The following is a 24638-nucleotide window of genomic DNA, read 5'->3' as shown; positions in this document are numbered from 1 at the left end:
GTCCCTTCCCAATTTTTCTTTCCTCTTAAGTATCTCTCAGAGCAGCACAAAGACCCAATACATGGTCACAATGAAGTCTGGTGGCTGCCAAGGATGTAAATAGTGTAGATGCCACTCTGAATTGTAAGACATATGTGAAAGCACACTCATTTAATTTGGACTGATTTTAACCCTCACACACACACACACAAGAGGAGGAAGGGGTTGTCTTTTTGCCAAGGAAATATCTCCCCAAACCACTTGGGCACAGCCTTATAGAATCAGCTTACCACCTAGAACTGTGGAGCTGACACATTATAAAGGGCAGACTGAAATAAGCTTCCTTGCAAAGGCCAGTGGGCAGAGAAAAATCATCATGCCGGAGGCCATTATTTGAAACATGACACCCACAGTTATTGGAGTTCTCACACAAGGATTTTCCCATTCAATTCAGTACAGAGTCCATTTACTTTGTGTGCCCCTTGGAGGCAGACAGATAACCTATCATTGCACAATACACTGGCATAGAAGGAGGGAGTCCTAAAAGGCATTGCCATCTGTTTTGAACTCACCTAAACCATACTCGATAGCCAGAGGAGACCTTAGGATGGGTCCCAGTTGCTGAGGATCCCCTGCCAAAACAAGCTGTCCTCCTTTGGCATTTGTCTTTGGGTCCATCATGGCTAAGAGACCTGGGGGGAGGGGAGGAAGGTGTGCTCAAGCTGCATGGTCATTAGTTCCAGGAAAGCAATGAAGAGCAAGAAGAGCAGAACACTCAGGGCATGTACTGAGATCCCTCTCCCACTGAAAATGAAAGGACTCTGCAAGATCTTTAGCACAGTCCTGCCTGCAGAATAGGTGGGAGAGCTGATCTGCACTGGATACTGTAACAGGTGAGCCCACGACTTTAAAATCCTAGAACCGCCACCCCAGACTCGAGTCAGAACTTGACTAAGGAACTTTAAAACAAGTCTTAGAGGCTGCAGTTGAGAAAAAGGAAGATTCCAGCTGCAAAGAAAAATAGGAGAAGTTGCTAAACTGTGATTAAGAAAGAGGCAGTGCTCAATGAACAATCATCTGGTAAGAATCTGGAAGCAAGAAAAAAGGGAAGTTTTGATTAAACTGGCCAAAATGTTTAGGAATGCCATCAGCATGAATGCCTGGAATGTTGGGGAATAACTTAGCGAAAGCAGTTTTAGAATACAAACTGCTGCCAAAAGCAACATTCAAAGACAGTCTGGAGGAAGGTGAAACAGAACTGATTAGGGGTTGCTAATTTTTGCTTAAGCCTTTTCTTCACATATACACATTGAACTTTGCTTACATTACACAGGATGTGGTCAGAGCATGTGTGGAAGAACGGTTACAAAACCAAAAATGCGCATTTGGGACAACAGCCCGAAATCTGCCAAGGGACGCAAATAAAATAAAACAAACAGGATACTCCAAATGCTGTTTCAGGGCACAAAGGGGTGGTGTTTCCAGCAACCACCCCCCATCAATTTGAGGTCTTCTAGCCTGTCCTGACCAAAACACCATGACACCTGGAAACACAGCAGCAGGCAGGCAGGCAGAACGCAGAGGATGACATGACTAAACTCACAATGCCTATCTATAACTAACCAACAACGTGAACTGACCCCTCTTCCCCAGTTTGCATTTTATTCACTTTCCAAATACCAATTTAAAAAAAAAAACACCACAGAAATGCAGGTCATTTTCAAGATGAAAAAAGGCTGCAGAGGAATATAGGAAGGCTATCATTTACCTGCAATGGCAATCAGGCTCTCTGGCTCCACAGCATGGCCACTCTCATCAATAAAGACATGAGAAAAATGCCCCCGGGGGAAATCAGCAGAGACCAACCTAGCCAGGAGAAAGAGACAGAAATGAGCATGAACATGCATCGTCTCAGCAAGAGTACCACCACCCTTCCAAGTGCTGAGCAAAAGAATCTCTTTTTCCTGGAGTGTCTCAAGAACTCCCTATGAAAGCTGTGCAGTTTGCAGCAAAGCCAAACTTGTCACTCTCTCTAGCTCCCAAGGACTTCTCTTGTGCTGTACTTTATTCCAAGCACCAAGTAGCAGCACAAATTCATTCCCCCTCCCTATCTGTTCATTTCATGACAACACAATGAGATGGCAGGTTGACAGAGAGGGACTGGTGCAATAAACTTCATTGATAAACAGAGATTTGAACCCATGCACTTGCCCACCATATAATCTTCGTTATGAAATTGTTTCTGGACAGTGAGATCACCCAAGTACCTATGAAAGTGAAAAGACATCTGCAGAAATGCTATTAAAGGGATAAGATGAACTATAACTCTTGTAAAGGGATAAGATGAACTATGACTCTTGGTTTTTTTTTTTTTTACTAACATCCTTACTATGGCCCCGCTGGCCGCTCCCAGGCCGCGGGAAGGCGAGCGGGCCAGCGGCGAAGGACGGTGGCAGTGGTAAGTTTCCCCTCCCCCTCCCACCGTATTGACCCGCGTATAAGCCGAGTTGGCTTTTTTCAGCCCTTTTTTTGGGCTGAAAAACCCGGCTTATACGCGAGTATGTACGGTAATTTATTTTCATCAGCAGAGGGAAGAGCCAGTTCTCAATCTTCTATAGCATTGATTTAATGTACTTTGCCACCTTGAGCATACTAATGGAAGGGCACGGTATCATCATAATAAAGCAACAGGCCCAATTTATACTGGTTGCCATCAAACGTCTCTTCATGCCTGGCTGGGGATCCATACCACAATGCAGACAAATACCAACCAGTCCTGAGAACTGTTTGTTAACATTCATTTTAAGGTGCTCAGTGCTTTATGCTATTTTTATGCTCTGGCTGGGTTTTTAATGCTGGGTTTTAATTATTAGTAACTTTTATGGTGGTTTATGTTTTAATTATATTTTATATAAGCTAGATTCCCTGCTGAAGCTGTACAGAAAATTTCTAAATAGAAAATAACTTTTACCCAAGTTGTGCAATGAATCATGCTTAAGAAAAACAAAGTGGAGAAGTGGAATGAGTGTTTAGAGACGGATGAAATGAATCCTCTGGTCACAAAAATATTCTTCCCTTACATATATTCTTCCCTTACATATATATCTAATAAAGAAGTTTTTCCTTGCAGTATGGAGTGCAGTTCAACATTTTTTAAAATCTTATTTAAAAATGTAATAAAGTCAAACATTTTCCATTTGAACAGTGTAAAATTAATTATTCTTTAAAAAGAATCCCCACCTTTGCAAAAACATACATCAATAAATGCATCTCTCTATTCAGTTCCCATGCATCCTGGTTTATCGTTTTTGTACGGCACCCAATCCTTTTTACCTTCCTGCTGTCACCAGGGTAGTGATGATAACTCGGTAGCTTTCCAACTTCTCTTTACTGGGATAGATGGGACATTTCATTGCATTATCCCAGTTACAATAAGGCTGGAAGCAAGAACATACATATTAGGCACTGTTGGGAGTGAGGTGCCATTACTTGACAGTTTCTTCAGTGTCTTATCTTGAGACAGGTGGGGGGCAACTATTGCTTTAACAAACCAAAATGTAAGCTACTACACACCTTGATATCTTCAGGTATCAGGCGATAATCCCTGCTGTAAGCATTTAACCTGTAGATGTTCCTTTTATCCACATGTTTAATGAGATGCTGGCACAGAAGGTCAGCGGCACTGTTGGAAGGGGCACAGGCAAGTACATGGGAACCTTCAATGCAGCGCAGTACCTGTTGGGATAGGAGCACAAAGTGAAAGTTCTTGATCAGCCAGAAAAGGTCACACTGCCAGGCATACAGGAGTGCAGGTCTAAGACTGTTCAAAGGGCATCCTGAGAGAGGAAGCATGCTAGAGGTGATGCAATACTGGACTTAGCAGTCTCTGCAAGACTCCTGTATTAGGAAAGCATTTAAACCCAGTCATGCAAAAAACACACAAACCCATTAACCAAGCCAGATCCCTTCCCCAAACCATCATACATTTGTAGCTAATCAAATTGTCATGGCCAAAAGACTGAAAATTACTCTGTAATACCTTAAAAACCTTTTTGACTCAATATAGGGCAATTAGCATTTTGGTCACAGGTCCATGTTTAATTAGCCCCTGCTGTTGTGGAGGCTACTTTTCCTCAGCACACTATTCTGATGTAAAAACCAGAATTCTAATGAATGGGCCTTCTGATTTGGCAGCTCCCCTTAGTCAAAGAACACATAGGGGTTCCAGCATTTTAATACTTCATTACACTAGGTTTCTACTTCTTTTAACTAAAGCAAGATATTATGAAAAAACCCACTCACACAAGTATAATACATACATGCATAGATATGAACAGCTATCATTCTAATATTTCTAGTTTAGATCCCACAAGAAATAATCCAGTTCTAGCATCCCAAGAAACCTTTCTCACCCACCCTGTGGCATTGCTGGATTAGCTCTCTGAGAACTAGGAGATTTCTCACTAAGCTGTCCAAAAAGGGATGCACTTCTAGTACTTAAAGAAAAAGAATTCTTAGTCCAAAAACAAGCATTTCTCATAAGTCTTCCACCTAGCATTATATTTTTACCTGAGATGTAGGCATCAAGTTTATGTATCCACAAAAAGATATGCAGCATTTTGACTTTGAAAAGATCAGTTTTCAGTATTGGCTTTCCCTAATAGTGTTCCACATTAGGGATTCAGGGCAATGCCGGTTTATGCAAAACACCATATTTTCTACAACTCTGGGATCAAATACCCATGATGAGCTAATAGTATTCTAGTTCAAAAGAGCCTCTTTGGTTAACTGTCAGAACTATCACTGTCATGAATGAATCTATTCCCTTTATCGTGTCCCCAAATCTCATCTAAACTGTTACAGTGTGGGCTTGAATAAGCTGAAAGTGAAGAAATGTGAATCTCCCCAGCTTTAGCAAAGATCATTAACCTCTATCCAAAGGAACTCAAAGCTGAAAGTAAAATCCACATACATCCAATATGAAAATACGTTTGAGCACACAATAAAAATCACATGGTATCATATGACAAAGTCATACTGAAGAAGTGAACTCCTCACCTGTTTGATGGCCTCTACCATAGTGACTGTCTTGCCAGTACCTGGAGGTCCAAATATGAGGTAAGGGGCTGGTCTGGAAGTGCCTGCCACCACCTGATGGACAGCCCTTCTTTGCTCCTCATTTCTCTCCAGGCTGAGGTCATACAGACTAGTGGGGGAGAAACAGAAAAGACAGTACAGTGCCAGCCACGGCAGGGAAGGAGCAGTGGCCTTGTCTCTACTCCTTGCCACCTCTTCAAGGCCACCTCTTCACCACACACTCTTATGAATCTCATCTCCAGCATCTCCAAGCTGCTGGAGCAGCGATACTCACTCAGTGGCTCAGAAGTCACATGTGACTCTTTGACATGCTACCCATGGCTCTTCTGGGCGCTGTTCCCTAATGTGACATCTCCTCCATGTTTCAGGAAAGTGGGCGAGACCCTTGCCTGCAGGGGCTTGTGGCTGGCAGGTGGTTCCCACCTTGAAACAGCTGCCACCAGAGGAACAGGTAAGCTGCAAGCTTCCCTGAAGTATAGGCCTAATCCCAGGGATGGAAGAAAACGAGGCTGTTTTGGTTGATGGCAACTGGGAATGTGGCTCTCTGCAAGCCACAGAGTTGAGTCACTGTGCTAGAGCATGGATCCTCTACCTTGTTGAGTCATGAACGGGGAGGATTTTTAAAACTGTGAGGGTGGGCAATCAACACAAAATGGCTGTGAGGAATATGAAAGTATTGGGAGGTTCCTGCTGAAGCAGTCCTAGAATGGAGACAGCTGCAGATGAATGGGTGCTCCAAAAGGTGATGCCACCTAAAGTACCTCCTGCTAAAGTACCTCCTGCAATGAGGTTGACAAAAGCCAAGACTGGCTCTTTGCTTTGGGGAGAAAACAAACGGATGCCAGGAAATACACAGGTGGTCACCATAGAACTTGTGGGCGGTATGTAGGGAATCACTGTGCTAGACTCCTCAGGTCATTTTTCCCCCTCTACTCACCTGAGCCGCTGCCCATCAGACAGCAAGGATTCCCGATATGAGAAAGATGGGAAGAGCAAATGCTGAAGCTGCCTCTCTTGGGCAAGAAAAACAGCCCGATGTTGAACCCGTAATGGCAGACGATTGAAGGTGAAAGTCACATCAAATTTCATGTTTTTGATGAACAAGGACCTCAGTCTGGGAACAAGAAATGGGGCTGGTGAGTAGCAGCAAGCAACCAGGCACCTCAGTTCACCTATGCCCCATCACAAGATCCCTCATGCAGGCTCCTAATTACCACAATACTTTCTACTCCTGGCTTCTCGTATCTATTCCTATGCTATTTTCTGTAACACCTGCATCTTCCCAATGACTCTTCCACAACACACCATGTCCAACCATCCATGCCATCTATCAATCAACTTCACTTTCATACTGCTCTAACTTCCAGTTTAACTTCCTGCATCTTCTCTTTTCCAAATGCTGCTCTTACCCATCCAGGCACTGACCTGCCTAGCTTGCTGCCAATACTGCCCTCTATTCTCTATGCTGGGCCTCCTTTTGGTGTCTTTTTCTGCTGGATGGTTTGTCTGCCAAGAACACTAGGCCACTGAACACCCAACACTGTCCAGTAGATGGTGGAGTCCAGGCATCTCAACATTCTACAGTTGCCAAGTCTTGACCCTTGCCTTTAACGGCCCAGTAACAAATTGAAAGTGCTAAGGAGTCTTAAGTCATACCTGCTGACACAAAGCCATTGCAAGAGCAAGCAGCTGTGCCAGGTTTAGGAGCTGGCAATCTTAATTTCATTTCGAATACAGAAGGGTCTAAAAACCATTTGAGCAAGCGGTCACTTACTTTGGGGAGAAGCCCAGCTTGACTTTTTCTAATTCCACAGCATGGACATAGCCCTGGTACCGGACAACTGGACTCTGTCCACGGTTATCAGCCAAAGTCACAAAAAGATGATCACCTCTTAATACCGATGGGCGGTTCTCAGCCACCCCGGGCACCTGGAGCAGAGAACAATGTCAGTTTTACAGAGAAAGAGAGCACGCATACACACACTGTGCCATTCCATCTTTATGCTTTCTATAAGCCCTCCATAACCCTAATGAGTTACACATATTACAGTCGTATCCTATCATTCCTACAAAGAGTTGCTTTTATCCCCATAATAACTCTACCAAGTACAGCAAAGAGGCAGTGACTTACCCAGCCCACTCACTAAGCTGCATAGCTAAGCACAGATCTGAAAATTGGTATTTCACATGCAAACCATAAGCTCTTCCCACTACGCCACACTGGCTTCTAATTGTTTTGATCCTGATGGAAAATCAGCTGATGGGCAGGTAAGAAACATCTCCCCCTAGGTGGTACAAGTGAAGACACACTGTTCTGAGCCCAAAGCCCCCTCACCTTCAGGACAAGGAGACTGCTATTCAGAGGATCGGCCTCCATGCAAACATCTACCATGTCATATCGGCGGATGTCCACTTCCATTTGTATTTCTTCCAAGTGAAGCAGGAGTTTAAACTTCTCGCAATAATTGTTAAACTCCAGGGTGGCTTTCAGCTCGGTCCTGAGAAAGTACAAGAGATCCTCATATCAAATTTTACTCAGAAAGCCCTGCTCATCACAACAGAGGGATCTACAAATGTTGTTCAGGAATGGCAGGTGCTTGAATGGAAGGGCAGAGTTTGCTCCTTGCCCAACAACACACTGTTAATGCACTGTTTAATTTTTGGTTTGCTCATTGGTGTGCTGCTATTTTTATGCATTAAAAAGGTAAAGGTAGTCCCCTGTGCAAACACCAGGTCAATACTGACCCATGGGGCAATGTCACTAGGCAGACTATGTTTATGGGGTGGTTTGCTATTGCCTTCCCCAGCCATCTACACTTTACCCTAGCAAGCTGGGTACTTATTTTACCAGCCTCAGAAGGATGGAAGACTGAGTCAGTCTTGAGCAGGCTACCTGAACCTGACTTCCGCCGGGATTGAATTCAGTTCTTGAGCAGAGCTTTGACTGCAGTACTTCAGCTTACCACTCTGTGCCAAGGGGCTCCTATTTTTATGCATTAAAAAAGGTAAAGGTCCCCTGTGCAAGCACCAGGTCATTCTTGACCCATGGAGTGACGTCACATCCCGACATTTACTAGGCAGACTATGTTTACAGGGTGGTTTGCCAGTGCCTTCCCCAGTCATCTTCCCTTTACCCCCAGCAAGCTGGGTACCCATTTTACGGATCTCAGAAGGATGGAAGACTGAGTCAACCTTGAGCCAGCTACCGGAAGCCAACTTCCGTCGGGATCAAACTCAGGTCATGAGCAGAGCTTTTGACTGCAGTACTGCAGCTTACCACTCTGCGGCATGGGGCTCCTATTTTTGTGCATTAGTAATATACATTAAGATATTGTCGAAGGCTTTCACGGTCAGAGTTCATTGGTTCTTGTAGGTTATCCGGGCTGTGTAACCGTGGTCTTGGAATTTTCTTTCCTGACGTTTCGCCAGCAACTGTGGCAGGCATCTTCAGAGTAGTGAGAGACACTGTCCTTCAGTGTTACTACTCTGAAGATGCCTGCCACAGTTGCTGGCGAAACGTCAGGAAAGAAAATTCCAAGACCACGGTTACACAGCCCGGATAACCTACAAGAACCAATATACATTAAGCTTTGTTCTCTTGGGATGATGGTACTGGGTTAATTTACCTCTGCTGTGTGCAGGAAAAAAGTTACTAATTTCGTAATGGGGTCAGAGACATCCCAAGACAAACACTCCTTTTTTTAAAAAAAGTAGATTATACGACAATGGATCAGTACAGTCCTAACACAGAATAATGGTTCATTTTAACCATGATTAGGCTTGTCTTTAAACCGAACCTTGGTTTCACAACCATTCAATCCTAACTTGCTTTGACAAATCCTGACAACTCTTGGTTTCCTTCCCACAGACAGCAGTTGCTGTCTCAGCCTGCACTACAACATCCAGCTGAGATTCAGTTTCATTGTATTAAGTTTTTTCCCATGGGTCAATGTTACTGCAGGGACATAAATTCACACACACCCTTTTCCCTGACACCAAATCAGGAGACATCCCAATTGAACTGAACCATGTACACAACAACCTCCAAAGGACCAATGAAATACCACCCCCATCACCCCTATAGAGGAACTGAATAGCTGGATACAGAACAGTATTAATTGCCAGTGACATCTCTTACCCAATGGATTCAATAAACAGGTTTTGAAAAAAGTGACAAGATCCATGGATGAATCCTGTGTCTAATAAGCATAAAAGGTCTTGGGGGGAAGGGGACTGAGAGGAAGAATGTCAAGGAAGAACTTAATAGTTCACAGGCACTTACCGAAGCTTGGCAACCATGGCGCGGGAGCTATCATTGGGCACACAGCCCTCGTGAAGATAACTGACCAGGTCTTTCAAGTAGGCTGGATAGGGATATTGCTCTAGAAGTATTTTCTTTTCAAGTTCATACGGTAAAGAGCTGGAGAGGTAGTGCGCATATTACATATAAGCTTATGTTGAGTCAAGGCATTGATTAGAGACATGGTTTGGGGAGCGCTATCATTTAAGCACATTTTCTACCAATAGGTCATTACCTATAGCATGGACATCCTGGTAGCAAGTCCATTACTCTTTGTCTACCAATTCAGTAGCCAGAGTAAGCCAAAACCAGTATTATCAGGAAAATATTAAAACGTCTGCTCAGATTTCCAGGATGGCCTAAGAACGATTTCACATGTTCACTTGCAACACATTATAATGACTTAATAAAGTAATAAAAGTGCACGTCTGAAACTATCACCACAGATCAAATGCCACAATGTTTTGATAACACTAGATATCTGTTTAAATACCAACAATGTGTTTTGTGGTAGCAGTTTGCGTACTGTGTGACTAGTGGCAGAAAGATGAACAAAAAATGAAATGAAATGGTATTTAGACAGCCCCTGTTCTTCTCAATAAGGATAGAATATGGATGACTAAGCTCAAGGGTGTGATGGAAGAGCTACTAGCCTGCAGCTGGCAGAGGAATATGTTGCAGAATCAGTTTTATTTTCAGTAGTAAAGTGCAGATCCCAGCCACTTGCCCTGGAGAGAACCTGCCTGGGATCTGGCCCAACGCCCCCACCCCTCCAGCCATTTTTTCGCCCTGCCCTCCAAACCCCATTACCCTCTCTTGCTTTCTGCCCCAGCACTCTCTCCTTCTGCCTCTGTTCCCATACCCCTTTTTTGTTTTCCTTATCTCTCCCCTTTTTCCTTTTCTTCTCCTCCCCCCTAAAACTTTATCTTCTTTCCATCGTATCTTTTATTTCGGCTCTCTGCTCACCCACTCGCCCCCCCCCAATTGGCTCTCTGCTTGCCCACTCACTGACTCCCTCCAGATGCTCAAAGATTTTATTAATATCAGAAGGTGGGTTTAACCTTCCCCCAGGGTGGTTTTTTTTTTTTTTTTTCAAATTTCAGATTTTGCTGCAAACCCAAGGGGTCCCATGAGTCTGCAGAAAAACTTTTGTTGGGGATGAGTGTGCTCCATCTGTGGATTTAATTATCCACAGGCAGGGGGCACAGTTCAGAATTAGTTATAGAGAGGGCAATCCATAGTAGTCTAGCCCCATCCAAAGCCCAGCTTTTGTCCTCAACTCAGTCTTCCACTGTCTCCTACAGGGTGCTAAGTGCAGAACTGAGGGGAGACAACCTCTAACCCAGAAGATTTAACAGTGTACATCACACAGTCAAGACACACAAAAAGGAAGAAGCTACAGCCTAACTGGGTTGGAGTGGGGTGGAGGAGTTATCAGACTTTGGAAGAACAGGTAAAGAGAAGAAAGACACAGGCACAGGTGGGAAGCAGCTCTGATGACAAGCAGTGCTTAAAAGGGAAAAACTGCCTTAAGGACGAGGAGGGAGGTTGATCCAAATAAAGGAAGCACAATAGAGAATCACCACATACTCATCTGGTAGGAAGCCAGGCTCTGTAGTCACAACCTGAGGTTTACGAAGACTGGCTTGATAGGGTCGATAGTCAGCAGAAGGAGCCAGCTGTTCTGCTAGTCTGCTATTAGCAACAGCTGACACAAAACGCCCAATTGTGAAGAGTTCATTCTGCTCGCTGATGAACTCAAACAGTATGGGCGTAGCAAAGTAGCCGTAGAAGTGTGTCAAGCAGCGAACTGAAATCTCACATGATGTTCCTGAGCGGGGAAAAAGAAAGAAAACCTCCATAACATTTACAAGGTAGCAGGGAGGAGGTAGAGCCCCTCCCTCCCAGTACTTCAACCTAGCCATTAGCAAGTAAGAAGAGACTTATACACATAGCCCTTCAGGATAGGGAATAAAATGTTTTAAATCAGATAAATACATTAAAAGTTCATCAAGAGCATGAAAGATGCCTACTGTTTTCTACAGATTCTAAAAAAACTATTTATTGTGTATGGGCAAATGGCTACTTTTTACTTACAAGACGTGTAGCAATAGTGGTAACATAACTGTGCTATACACACAGTTAGGGAGATAGAGAAGACATAAATGGCAAAAACACAGGTTTCAGGCAGATTCTCACGTTTTGGTATTTGGTGGACCCAAAACCCAAATATTGCCAAAACAGCTAATTTTGGGTTTATTTTCGGTTCAGGTATATTGATATACACAATCCTAATGTCCACTTTCTAGCAGCTACCATGGGGTCTCTTTGTACATGTTTAATTTGTCTGCAATATGATTTTTTTTCCTTCTCAGTTCTCATTGCTACTTAGTGCAAACAATAATTTTCAACAAATAAATACAAGTATTACCTGGCAGAAGTCCCACAGGCAGAGGCTGGGATACCACAAAGGTTAACTCACGACTTTTACGCAGTTTTCTGAAGTTGCATAGAGTCACGTCGTGAGCCCCTTTGTTTTTGACAAGTATAGTAATTGTTTTGGCCTCATCACGAGACACAGGAAAGCGAATGCGTCCATTGGACAGATCATGCTGAGAGACAATATCCACGCCATGCTTCTCTGAAACGAATTCAGCTCTAGGAAACAGAGACTGCAAAGTTACCTATCTCCCACAAGATATCCCATCCCATATGAACATTTTAATGACAGGGCTCAGTTGTTTGGTGGTAATATGCCTAGCTGGTAGCTTACCACCTAGAGCTTTTCAGAAGGAACAGGTGGCATTCAAGCAGTACTGCAGTGATCATTGCACAGAAGCAGAACCCAGGAGCACCCATAGTACCCATACTTTGTATATGCCTCCTGTCATGATTAGGCCAGGTACTAAGGGGCATGGTTAGAAACAACTCTGACCCCTCCACCTTCCTTCCCCAATCTTCCCTACTCTCAGCTGCTGAGAACACACGTCCGCCCCCTCATTCACAACATAGACACACACCCTTCACAAAACAACCCTCGAGTTATCAACTCTGCATTCATTCACTGAGTGACCAAAGGCGGGTCACGGCTTCAGAGGGGGGAAAACCCAAGCTTTATTTAGACAAGGAAGAGATAGGATGCAAACTTGGGGACTCTGATCGGGTGGAATGGTGGCATAACAATGTTTTAAATAAATAAATGGGATACTTGGAGGATTCAAGGACAATCAAAGGGGAAGGGAAAAGAGAGAGCACATGAGCATACACACAGTTGCAAACATAGTCCTAAGGGACCTTTCTTAGCTTCAACTTACATTAGTCTTGAAAAGTCCATTTGAGTAGAGCTTTTACCCTCATCCTATAGATGGACACTCTTTTTCAAGCTGCACAGGACAGGCAAGGGATTTCCTGCTCAATGGGGTTTTTAAGGCACCACCTCTCCCCTGCAGTTTGGCCTGCTCCTTTGATGGGCAGTTTATGATTCCTGCTTCTGCAGAGGATGGCCATTAGCAAGGAATTTGGTTTGAAGAAGACATTGAGTGTGGGGATTCACACATCTAGCTTAACAAAGGAACTCAGACACCATCAGCTAAAGGCATGGTCCAGGGAGGAAACATGCAGCTAAAATGAGCCAACCTCTCTGGAGAGCTTACCCCTCCCCCACCAGGAAAAAAAGAACACCATACCACTCAAGGAAAATTTGATCATGACACTTCCTATGATCACAAAAAAACCAAAACTGTAAACCATTAACAGCTACATTTAAGCAATTTCTCTACTATATAATGTGATGTTTGCTGCCAGCTAGAAAAGGTACAAACCTGGTACAAATGCAGTTGGAATGAAAAGACCTAATGAAGGGATAATGAATGTGGATGCAGTACCCCCTCCCAAAAAAGATAGAGATGCACACTGCCTGTTCCAGAACATCTTCAAGTTCTCATTTGGAAACGAAGCATGACAGATGCCTTTACGACTATCACAGAGGGACCCCAGCCCTGCATAGGCTGGTATACCAGAATGTAATTATTCCTTCCTAAAACATAGGCTGAAAATGGCAATGTGACTATTACTGAACAAGGGACGAGAGAGAGAGAGAAGAACATGCTGTCAAGTCACACTTGACTCATGGTGACTCCATCCATTGGGCACTCCAAGCAATAGATGAGCAGAGGTGGTTTGTCATTTTTCTTTCCTCCACACAGCAACCCCAGCCTTCCTTGGTGGTCTCCCATCCAAATACTGACCATGGCCAACCCTGCTAAGCACCTAAGTTCTGACAAGCCTGGGCTAAGCTGAGCCATTCAGGCTGCTGTTGACTGAGCAAATGAGCACACAATCCGGCTATGCAAGTTGTAATCAAGGAAGTGAAAAGAACTCTAGTGTAACATTATTTAGCAGACCTGTTAATTTTCAAATGAAATCCTTTCATGAGCAAAAGGCCTCCAAGCAGATGAATTGTTCAAAGAAAAGCAACTTTTCCCACATTCTCTTAGATCATGAGCCCTACACAGGTAAATGTTTTACTACACATGAAGACCTGACCTATACCATTTAGTAAGATCGTGATCGGGTAGGCATGTTAGTCTACCTCTAGCAGTAGAAAAGAACAAGAGTCCAGTAGCACCTTAAAGACTAACAAAATTTCTGGCAGGGTATGAGCTTTCGTGAGTCACAGCTCACCTCTTCAGCAGTAGCTCATGAAAGCTCATACTGTGCCAGAAATTTTGTTAGTCTTTAAGGTGCTACTGGACTCTTGCTCTTTTCTACATTTAGTAAGATGATACAGATGATCAAGATATCCTAGAATGAGACCTGAACCTGGGGTAATGTGGTTGGACAGACTCAGATGGCTGCCTTTACTACTTGCACACAGTGGCTAAGTTTCCATTTGATAAATGACCATCATAGCCAACCAATGGTTTGTAACCATTTGGGATTCTAGTGCCTCAGGCTATAGCACAAAGATGCCACAACGTTCAGCTGAATCCTGCCATTCCACACAAAGACAATGAGCCCAGAATTCAGCTTCCTGAGAACTTTAAATTAAAATAATCAAACTGGAAGAACCAAGTTCAACATCCTTGTTCTGCCCAGCTTCTTTTCTCCTGAGCTTTAATGAAGCCTAAGGCATAAGATAAAGACAGGAACCCTTTCTATTCCAGAGTTGCATGTCCATACACACGTGCACACATGCGCTCTGCAACAAAAAGCAGACTCATTTCCCTACATTATACATTAAGGGCACTGCATTTCCCCCCTAATACATGTATTCCACTTGTTCAAACCTCAAATGTGGGAATGAGCAAAGAACTGATTATTTACCCCTTGACAATCTAAAGTTCTTCTCAGCCACTCTGGCTTTGATTTCAGCATTCACAGTTCCCAGGGGCATCCCCACAGCCGCATACTTGCTCACTCATAAATGGACTTTGGTTCCCAGGACTCTGAAAACCATGGAAGATCTCAAAAGCTGCCCGCAACGAAAGCACATGAAAAAACAGTGCCCCACTATTTATTGGGGAGGGGCCATGGCTCAGTGGTAGAGCATCTCCTTGCCATGCAGAAGGTCCCAGGTTCTATCCCCAGCATCTCCAGTTAAAGGGACTACTAGGCAAGTAGGTGACGTCAAAGACCTCTGCCTGAGACCATGGAGAGCCGCTGCTGGTCTGAGCAGACAATACTGACTTTGATGGACCAAGGGTCTGATTCAGTATAAGGCAGCTTCATGTGTTCATATTACAACCTTCTATAGTACATCACTTTCACACTACTCCCAGTCATCCCATACCTGTCCTTGGCACGTGATCTTCGAGGAGGTGGGTCAGCAGCCGATCCAGGACCATGAGGAGTCTGACCTCCAGCATAATTTCCTGGTCTCCAGTACTGATTGGCAAACTTCACTTTCTTCTTCACCTATCCAAAAGAAGCAACAGGAAGGCTTATAGCAATGGTTAAGGCAAAGGCTATAGCATAAAGAATCTGCGTGTGGGGGTGGGGGTCACAAATTAACAGACTTAAGGACAAACCTTAGTTCTAACACAATCCACTGCAGGGAGCATCTCTGGTTGTGTGTTTTGTACATCTATGTGTTTTTACTGTATTGATATTTATATATACATTTTAAGTGCTGTTTTTAGTATTTTAATGCCTTGATGTCTGCCACCTCAAGGACCCTATTGGGTGGAAAGGCAACATATAAATGTTTTAAAGAAAGAAAGAAAATCTGTGGGAGCATGTTCTGTAAGACCCCTGCTTCTAGAGAGTGGATGGGAACCAGTGATCATGGATATGTATGATCTCAGCTTAACACATGCTAGACCTCATTCCAGCAGAGATTTTTGCAATAACTTTGCTCTTCTGACTTACAAAAGTGTATTTTGCTTGTATAAATTATGCAGATTTGCATATATCTGTATATTTTACAAGTTCTATTTGCATGTCTTGCTCCTCAATCTTTTTTTGCTACTTTAAGGACTACACATGGAGTTATCGTTCAACACCAGCTTCATGTTTATGCAGTGCAATGCCCAAATTGCAGCATACCTGCAACTTTGTACAAGCTCTCTCCAGTCTCTGGTTTTAGTGAACGAAGAGTGCAAGAAACAAGGAAATCAAGACGTGGGTCTATATTATAACTATCACAGCAACATCTATTAGACCAAAAAAACTACAAACATTTGCCAAGGAGGGGACTGCCCTGCCAAGCAACTGTGTGTAGGGCTTTTTGTTTTGTTTTGTTTTGGTCAGAGGCTTGCTTTCTTCTCTTGGAGAGTCATTATTTCCTTGTTCCTTATATGGATGCAAACCTACCATACATCTATCTCAGCCCTTTCTAAGCAAATAGGTAGTGGCTCTCCAGAACTCCAGATTGAGAAGTTAATTGCTAGAGAAGTCTAGGAGCACGTTCTACCATATTGAATGAATAGGGTATGCAAAAGCTAGTGCTAAGTATCAGAAGTACTAAAAATGCTTTGGATACTTAAAGATCAGTAACTAATATATAGATGACCCTGGTGGTCCCTTCCAACTCTATGGTTCTATAGTGGGGGGCTTAAAATTTCTACTGCATTTCAGCTCTGATAAACTGGAGCTGCTCTAAATATTTTGATAAAGGAAATGTCTATTCTATGGTAGTCTCAAGACTGGTGATCTTAAAATGCTTTTAACACTAGTTACCGGTTTGATTTAGTAATAGTATTTAGTGACCCTGGGCCAGTCACACTTTCAGCCTAACCTACCTTGCAGGCCAGTTGTTTTAATTCTTCAGATTGGCTTGTCAATTTGATGTTTTAATTGGTTTTGTTTTATATTCCTATTGTATTGATTTGCATGGTATTTATATTTATTGCATTTTTAATATTGTAAGCTGCCCCGAGTCCCTTGTGGAGAGAGGGTATGGGGTATGAATTAAGCAAAAAACTAAATAGTTTTGGATCCCCATTGGGGACAAAGACAGGGTATAAGCTAATAAAACCCAGTTACTTTGTTTGTTCCCAATTTGCATGTGTTGCTTCTGAGCCCCTCCACCTAACCCCCTAACTTGAACAGTCCAGAGTGTAATAGGGCCTTCTCCCCCACCAGTGACCCATACTTCTACGGCACAGTCAAACAGATCAATTCAACTGATGCTTTAAACAGCTGGTAATGGAGCAGTAAATAATACAAGTTAGTACTTTAAAAAAACTTGCATTAAAATTTGTATGAAATTAGCAATTGGAAGAGGAGTCCTGAAAACATAATGGCCCCCTATTTTTGTCTTGGACTTGACAGGTCAGGACAAACACTTCTGGTTTTCCTTTGACTCATCAAGTAAAGTAACCATGCTTAACTATCAGGAAGAAATTTCAGAATCAACAACACAGCCATTTCTTACAGCACCAAACTGTACAGTGTCCTCGGTTACTCCAGCACGGCCACTTTGCCGAAGAACATACAGCACACTCGAGAAATTGGGTCTTCTTTCGTTATCTCTGCCAAGCAAGAACAAACAAAGGCAAGAATGTTAATTCAGTAACTGAAGCTAATCCAGTGGTATGCTGAGGGCTTCGTGTCCAACTGAATGCACAAGAGGACTCCCCTTTTCATATAAGTCCATAGAAGGGGGGAGTGATTCTACCACAGCAGGAACATGGCATGAATATGGCATACAGGCATACCTCGTTTTATTGCCACAGATATTGCATTTTGAGGTGCTATTTACACAGCCCAAATAATGCACTTTCAATCCACTTTCACTGCACCTTAACAATCATTTGCAAGTGGATGCTGCCAGTTGACACAGTAAAATCCACCTTCAAAGTACATTGAAAGTGGATTGAAAGTGCATTATTTGGGCTGTGTAAATAGCACCTTTGAAGTCTATCGCACCATTTCCCCAACAACATGTTCTCACTTTGTGTCTCTGTGTCACATTTTGGTAATTCTCGCAATGTTTCAAACTTTTTCATTATTCTTACAGTACATTGTTTTTTAGACACTGCATAGTTAATAGACCACAGTATAGTGTAAATATAACTTTTATATTCACTGGGAAACAAAAAAATCCACGTGACTCGCTTTATTGCAATATTCACTTTATTGCGGTGGTCTAGAACCAAACCCGTAATATCTCTGAGTTATGCTTGTATACTCTCGCTTCTGTGAATGTTAAAAGCACAGTGTGTCTTATTGCATGTACACACAAATGCACACACTGTACACACCAGAGTTTATTTAAGGTATTTCATGCAAATAACTCATAACTTCAACAACTCTCAGGGGACACATACTCAGAGCATGTGGAATAATGAACTAATTTTCCTTTTTCACTGTGGCCACCTGTGAATTCAGATTACTATTAGAGCAATTTTGCTCAAGGGACCACTGCAAGGATATATACTGGCAATACCACAAGAATGGAAACAAAGCTAAAAGCTACACGCCAACTAGACAAGAGTTCCCATGGGACATTTAGGCACATCAGCAAAGCTCTTGTTTGGCCAGAAGAATTGGGGAGTTATTTATCTCAAAAAAACCAGTTTCCTCATGCTACAAATATATCGCATGTAGCTACTCTATTTCAAGTGAGACCGTGGATGGCCTGAATAGAGATCTGGAGGAAGCAAATGGCCAGGATGAGGGCCAATAAACTGAAGATCAACACAGATAAGGCTGAGATGACAAAGAGTCTAAACTTTCTTGTTCTGGACAAGGCTGTAATCATTCTTGTGGAGCAGATGTGCTTCTTGAGGGGTATTCTAGATGCGGAGTGTAGCATAATGTTTAGGGGGAGCCATTAAGACTGGAGACACATTGGTTCCCCAATCACCATTGACTGACCGTGTCATCCTTAACAGACTTACACACCTCTAAGCCCACTGACTTCAGTGGATTTTGCATGCCATATTTCTGCTTAAGGCTGCACTGAGTGACCTGGTCAGTCACCTTTTCTCAGCCTAATCTACCTCAAAGAGTTACTGTGAGCCAAAACAGAAAAAGAGGAGATCCATGTACTCTGCCCTGTGCTCCTTTGGGAAAGGAGGGAATAAAAATCGACAGACTGATCCATGGCTATAGATGGGAAGCACAGATGCTCTCTGTAGAACACCCAGACTATAACCAGCTTTGGTAGCTCACCAGTTGCAGACCCTTCAAGAAGTATGTCTCGAATACAATCACCCATGCTGCAGTGCACTCTATGAGAACTGCCTGGAAACTTCATCTGGTTCAAAATTTGGTGGTTAGGCTGCTAGCCGGAATAGGTTATAGGGTCCACAGTTTCAAAAGATCCTCACTGGGCACAATTACTATACTGGTAACTATAAAGCAATACACAACCTGGGATCAGGATACTCAAAAGACTACTTTCTCTCATATGAACCTGCCCACAAAATAAGATCCTCTCAGAGGCCTTGCTCTGTATACCCCCACTATCAAGTAACCTCCTCAGTTATGAAACTTCTCACCACAGGAGATTTAGGCATCAGGCACACAGGTTTTTATTCTTTTGGGAATGCCCCCCTCTCTGATACAGTTTTATTAGCTGCCCAGTTTTGATGTCCCCCTCCGGCTGCTCTTTTGGGACCCTGTTTTTATTATTTTTAAAGGATTTTTAAGATCTTCACTCGGTTTTGTTTTTACCTCCTCCAATGATGTTTAATGATTTTTAACTAGGGCTAACAAGCTGAAACTTCATCATGACAAAATGGAGGTGCTACTGGTGTTTGCATGTGTGTGTGTGTGTGTGTGTGTGGGTGGTGGGTGGTGTCATCTGATCAGGAATATTTCCTTTTCGGGATGGGGTTGCACTCCCTGTAAAGGTGCTGCTGGACCCATTGCATCCTGCTGGATAAACAGATGGCAGCGGCGGCCAAGGGTGTCTTTCACCAGTTTAGCTCTGACTGGGCAGGAAAGATTGTGCCACTGTGGTGAATATCCTGGTAACATATAAATTAAATTACTGCAGTGTGCTCTATGTGTGGCTACCCTTGAAGACTGTCTGGAAGCTTCAGTTGGTATACAATGCTGAGACCACAATACTGTCTGGAGTGGGTCGTAGGGACCGTATCACTCCAGTCTTGTTCCATCTACACTGGCTCTGAATTTGCTTCCAGGCCCATTTCAAAAACAAGTTCTCCTTGTTTTTGTGTTGATATACATTATTTGTTTGTTTTTCTGATTTCAATTATAATCTGCCCTTTCATGGCAAGCATAGATATTATATACAATGTGTTTGTATTATGATTTAGCTGTTTTAAATATTATATTCATATTTGAAAAGTATCTAGTGTTTAGTGCCTTAGGACCTTGAATTGGAAAGGCAGCATGAAAAGGTTTTAGATAATTATAGTAATACCTTCACATTTTGTGTCTTGGTTTGCTATTGTTTTTCATTCAGATTTTATTGTTCTTATGTTTCCTTGTAGATATTTATATTGAGTGGTGACTGTTCCAGTTGGATTTTATCAGGTTAATCAACATAAAGTTCTGCACCTGACAAGACGGTCTTCTATTTAGCTTCCCAATAACTATAATCTCCTGGTAAGTTTCACACCTTGATAACAATTCTAGACTCTCCTCTGGTTTTGTACAAGATAGTAATATCACACAATGTTTGTAGCCATTTTCTTTTCATTCTAACACAAAATGCCTTCAAATTTAACTTAAGAGAATGTAAAAATACTATATATACAATATCTATGGTTACATAATATGAGGGAACACTGATTGAACCCAGTTATCCCTCTACACATCTATGCAGACAAGGATGAACTTCAATCTTGTAGAAACTGATATATACTCAAATATTCTTAGACAGCGTGAACTAGATTAATGCATGTATCTCTCCAAATATCATTAACTCATTTTAACAAAAAATAATTGCTTTTAATGACTAAACAGTCTACAAGCATATAATTATTTAGTGGTCATTTACAGATAAACCCTCTCTCTGAATATACTTTTGTTTCATCCCTGACTAAGTGGCATGCTCATTATTCTTCTGGTTGTCCTTGGTTCCCAGTTAACATGCTTTCTGTATCTACTGATATAGTCCAGACTTCTTTTCAAATTACTTCATGAGCATAGAAACTTGGTTACCTCTTATTCTTGAGAAAGCCCTTCCTGATATTTATTAGAACAAAGTATTCCTTGATTTATACCTGCTAAGCACTACCCATGAGGCTGCTGGCCATTTTCAGTATATGTTGGTCAATCCAGACAGCTATTTCACTCAGTCTTACCAAATTCCCCACCTTACTATGCCTCCATCCTGCATGGCTTTTTGGGTAGTCTGACTGCCTGTCCTCTTGCTTTCACCAGCAGAAAACCTCTATGGATCTAACCCAGATAATTAAGCTGAGAATCTGATGATACAGTGGGGACTGCATGTGGCAGTCTGCTACATGAAAAATCCCCTGCCCATGTGGCAGTCTGCTACATGAAAAATCCCCTGCCCACAGAAGACCAGCTGTTCAGAACTCTTTATGAAGGAGTGAATGTCTAAATTTGATCCTCTCCACTTGCGGTCTGAAGCAGTACAGTCTTTTTCTATTCTGCCACCTCATTTTGCTGCAGGTGTAGACCAGACCTTGTTCTGGTTCAGGAAGGGAACAGGATTGCATGTAGAAACAAAGCAGGTCAGCAATTCCCCTCTTACAGTTATTTCTTATCATTTAAACCTCTTCTCTTTGCAAAAGCGTTATCGAGCTTGGGGGCACAGACATAACAATTCACAGAGAAAGACAAAAGTAAAGAGTAAAGACAAAAGTAAAGACTCAAAACAATGCCACTGACAATGCCACTGATTACATTCTTGCATGGATCAGGAATTTGCGGTTTCTGCAAATAGGCCAGTTCACATATCAGTATTCAATACACAACAGCATAACAGAAACAACTGGTTGTGCAGCAAAGCAATGGACAGCAAGTATAGACAGAGTTCTCTTAGTTTATGGGTTATAAAACCAACATACACCAATGAGTAAAGCTTATCATAAGATTATCACCTGATAAATGTGATCTCCAACTTGCATCAACTCTACATTATTTCATGCCTGGAACACACAGGAAATGGCCCTTAAGTTTTTGAAACCCTCCACCTGTGCCAGAATCACTGGACATCCTTTGTATATAAATCCCCATATTCCAACTATAAGCTGCCAATACCCTTAAATGAGACTTGCTAACCTTTAATCAGTAAACACCACAAATGGAGGCTTGAACCCAGAAAACACTGATGGTCTGGGATCTTCCTCAACCTCCCCTCCCCCCAGTCATTTCTGATTCTGGGAAACTGCCACCCTAGTGGCTGCCATGGGGAGGGGGGAAGGGAATGAGATTGCCCCTTTTGCCTCTGGGGTCAGTGGGGCTCCCTGGATTGAAGAAAAAGAAAGGAGTTATTCCTCCCCTTTCCCTCTCACCATAGCAGCTGCCTCAAAACCCCTAGAACAAACTTTTCCAGGTTGGAAAAGGTTAAATGGGAGGAGAGGGGGAGAAGATCCCACAACCCATGGGCCCTGGACCACTGGAACCAACCCAGGGAGATTATGGTATGCTATGCTGCTGGATCAGAGTGTCTGTTATCAAGGGTCCCCCCCCCATTTATAGTCTGCCCTTCTGCCAAGTTTAGAACAAGTCATGAAGTACACATGTACTGTACCAGACGGTCAATAATCACACTCTTGAAGTCCATTTTGCGGACATCTCTCAACTTTCAGGAATAGTGGTTAGAATGTCAGGCTAGGACCGTTTGGATGAGGCCTCTGATATCATTTGCCCTGAGGCTTTCTTGCTCATCATCTTTGTCACATATGGCAGAAGTCTTAGGGAGAGGAAAGTGAGACAAATGGCCAAGGAGTTATAAGAGTCAGTCTTCTAAGACTAGATGAAATATTTTGCGATCTATGATACCAGATGTATCCAGTCAGTGCAACTTGGAAGCAGCTCACTGGAGTCCATCCACACCTGTCTAGAATACCTTGGAAATTTGCCCTTTTGTTGTCTAAAAATGGAGGAGTCGCTTCAAATGTGCATACTGAGGAACAATGTGGTGTAGTAATTAGGATGTCAGACTAGGATCTGGGTGACCCAGGTTCAAACCCCCACTCTGCCATTGAAGCTTGCTGGAACACTCACACACCCTTAGCCCAATCTACCTCACAGGGTTGTTTTTGAGGATAAAATGGAGGAGAGGAGAACGGCATGAGCCACTTGGGTTCCCAATGGGAAGAAAGGTGGGGCATAAATGAAGTAAATAAAGATCTATAATACGCAGAAATCAATGAAGCTAATTCAAGGGAAACATCTGATCTGAGGTCTTTTATGCATGGCTGTTTCCCTCGTGGTCACTCCCCACACTACTTTGGGGCTTTGTTTTGATTATGTGTGCATTTTCCAAACATCAGAGGTTACCGGGAGAGATGCATGGGGACAGCAAGGCGACCACTGATGATCAGAAAATGCATGCATAATCAAAACAAAGATCTGAAGAAGGGGGGTGACCTGAGCGGAACAGACATGCATAAAAGGCCTGAGACAGACTTTACTGCAATTAAGGCTAAACCTAGCAGCATTGCTAAAGGCTAAACCTAGCAGCATTGGCTACATCCCAACAAAGCAGCAGCTTGTTTATATAGCACAACTCTCTTTGAAAGTGACTTTTAGTAATTCCTGCTAGTTCTCCTGCTGTTAATTTCATTTTAAAAAATAGCTGTAGGCTGTGGTATCGTAGGATAAAACCAAACAGAAGAACTATTTAAAAAAACAACGTTTTACACAATACTTAACTGTTTTTGTAATTTGCATAAGTACCAAACAATGATTAAAGTATCTTTTTGTTATTCTAATAATTCAATGATTTAAACATTCATGATCAATGTATTGGACAACTGACCAAATCTTCAACTGTTGAAAAAACAACAAAAACTGACATTCCTGGGGACCAGGAATGAATCAAACCAAGTTAAGACAACTTGCTGTGATAAATTACGAGTATAATTTTACCACCCAAAAAAGCAGATTACCTTCAGAAATAACACCCAAGCCATCTTATCACAGGATGGGCTACTTCTCCCCATTTACCTTAACTATGTTATGAATCTAATGAAGCAGAGGTATGTGTGTGTGTGTGTGTGTGGGGGGGGGGAACATCTGCTTGCCCAGGGCAAGAATGTATGAACAGGGGTTTCAGGGGTTTAGCTAAACTGAAGCTTTATTAACTCTGTAAGAGAAAAACAGTATGACTCAGTGCTTGTCATTGACAATGATGGGGGAAGGAGGTGAGCCACATTACCTCGGGATTTCTCCATTAGTGCGTACAAACTAAGTAAACAAGGGCAGAGCGACCAGAGACCTTTGCCATGTTTTTACAATGGTTGTTGTTAACTGCTAGCTGCCCTGGTAGGGCAGAAAAGCTTGGAGCAAGTTTTGTAAGTAAATAACCCCTCCCACAAATTCCATCCCAAAAGGGACATTCTGGAATGTTAGACTGAATCTTCCTATGTCATCTGCCCTGCCTCATTCTGCCTCCCCCTCCCCCAGCAGTAAATATGCTAATTCCAGGGCTTTTCATATGGACTTTTCTTCAACTTTGAGCATTTAAGGTGCTATTCAAGCAGCAATGGGGACCTTCCTGAGCAGGAAAACGCTGAATTCAGGGGTAAATGTAGAGAGTAATCCCAGAAGAAAAGGAGAGGAAGGATGACATAGCTGCATATACCATTTATAGTGAATACATGAAGTCAAATTCAGTAAGCAAATAGCAAAGAATTCAAAAGCTTAC

At 42.7% G+C, this 24638-nt stretch overlaps 1 protein-coding gene across 1 annotated transcript in view; it reads right to left on the bottom strand.

The window, feature by feature from the left end:
• The window catches only part of MOV10 (Mov10 RISC complex RNA helicase), a 38552-nt gene that overhangs the window by 9870 nt on the left and 4044 nt on the right, over positions 1 to 24638 (bottom strand). Inside the window, exons 2-14 of the mRNA XM_056844846.1 lie at positions 17253 to 17349; positions 15168 to 15292; positions 11808 to 12034; positions 10967 to 11207; positions 9359 to 9496; positions 7412 to 7574; positions 6851 to 7005; positions 6014 to 6190; positions 5038 to 5185; positions 3553 to 3714; positions 3313 to 3416; positions 1748 to 1845; positions 552 to 671 (exon numbers count right to left, since the gene is read on the bottom strand). Of these exons, the coding sequence (XP_056700824.1) occupies positions 552 to 671; positions 1748 to 1845; positions 3313 to 3416; positions 3553 to 3714; positions 5038 to 5185; positions 6014 to 6190; positions 6851 to 7005; positions 7412 to 7574; positions 9359 to 9496; positions 10967 to 11207; positions 11808 to 12034; positions 15168 to 15292; positions 17253 to 17349 (1955 nt within the window). The remainder of the gene's footprint in view (positions 1 to 551; positions 672 to 1747; positions 1846 to 3312; positions 3417 to 3552; positions 3715 to 5037; positions 5186 to 6013; positions 6191 to 6850; positions 7006 to 7411; positions 7575 to 9358; positions 9497 to 10966; positions 11208 to 11807; positions 12035 to 15167; positions 15293 to 17252; positions 17350 to 24638) is intronic.

The sequence above is a fragment of the Euleptes europaea genome, chromosome 2, assembly GCF_029931775.1.
Source record: "Euleptes europaea isolate rEulEur1 chromosome 2, rEulEur1.hap1, whole genome shotgun sequence".
In the NCBI taxonomy this organism is placed as follows: Eukaryota; Metazoa; Chordata; class Lepidosauria; order Squamata; family Sphaerodactylidae; genus Euleptes; species Euleptes europaea.
This window is presented reverse-complemented; position numbering and strand designations above follow the sequence as displayed.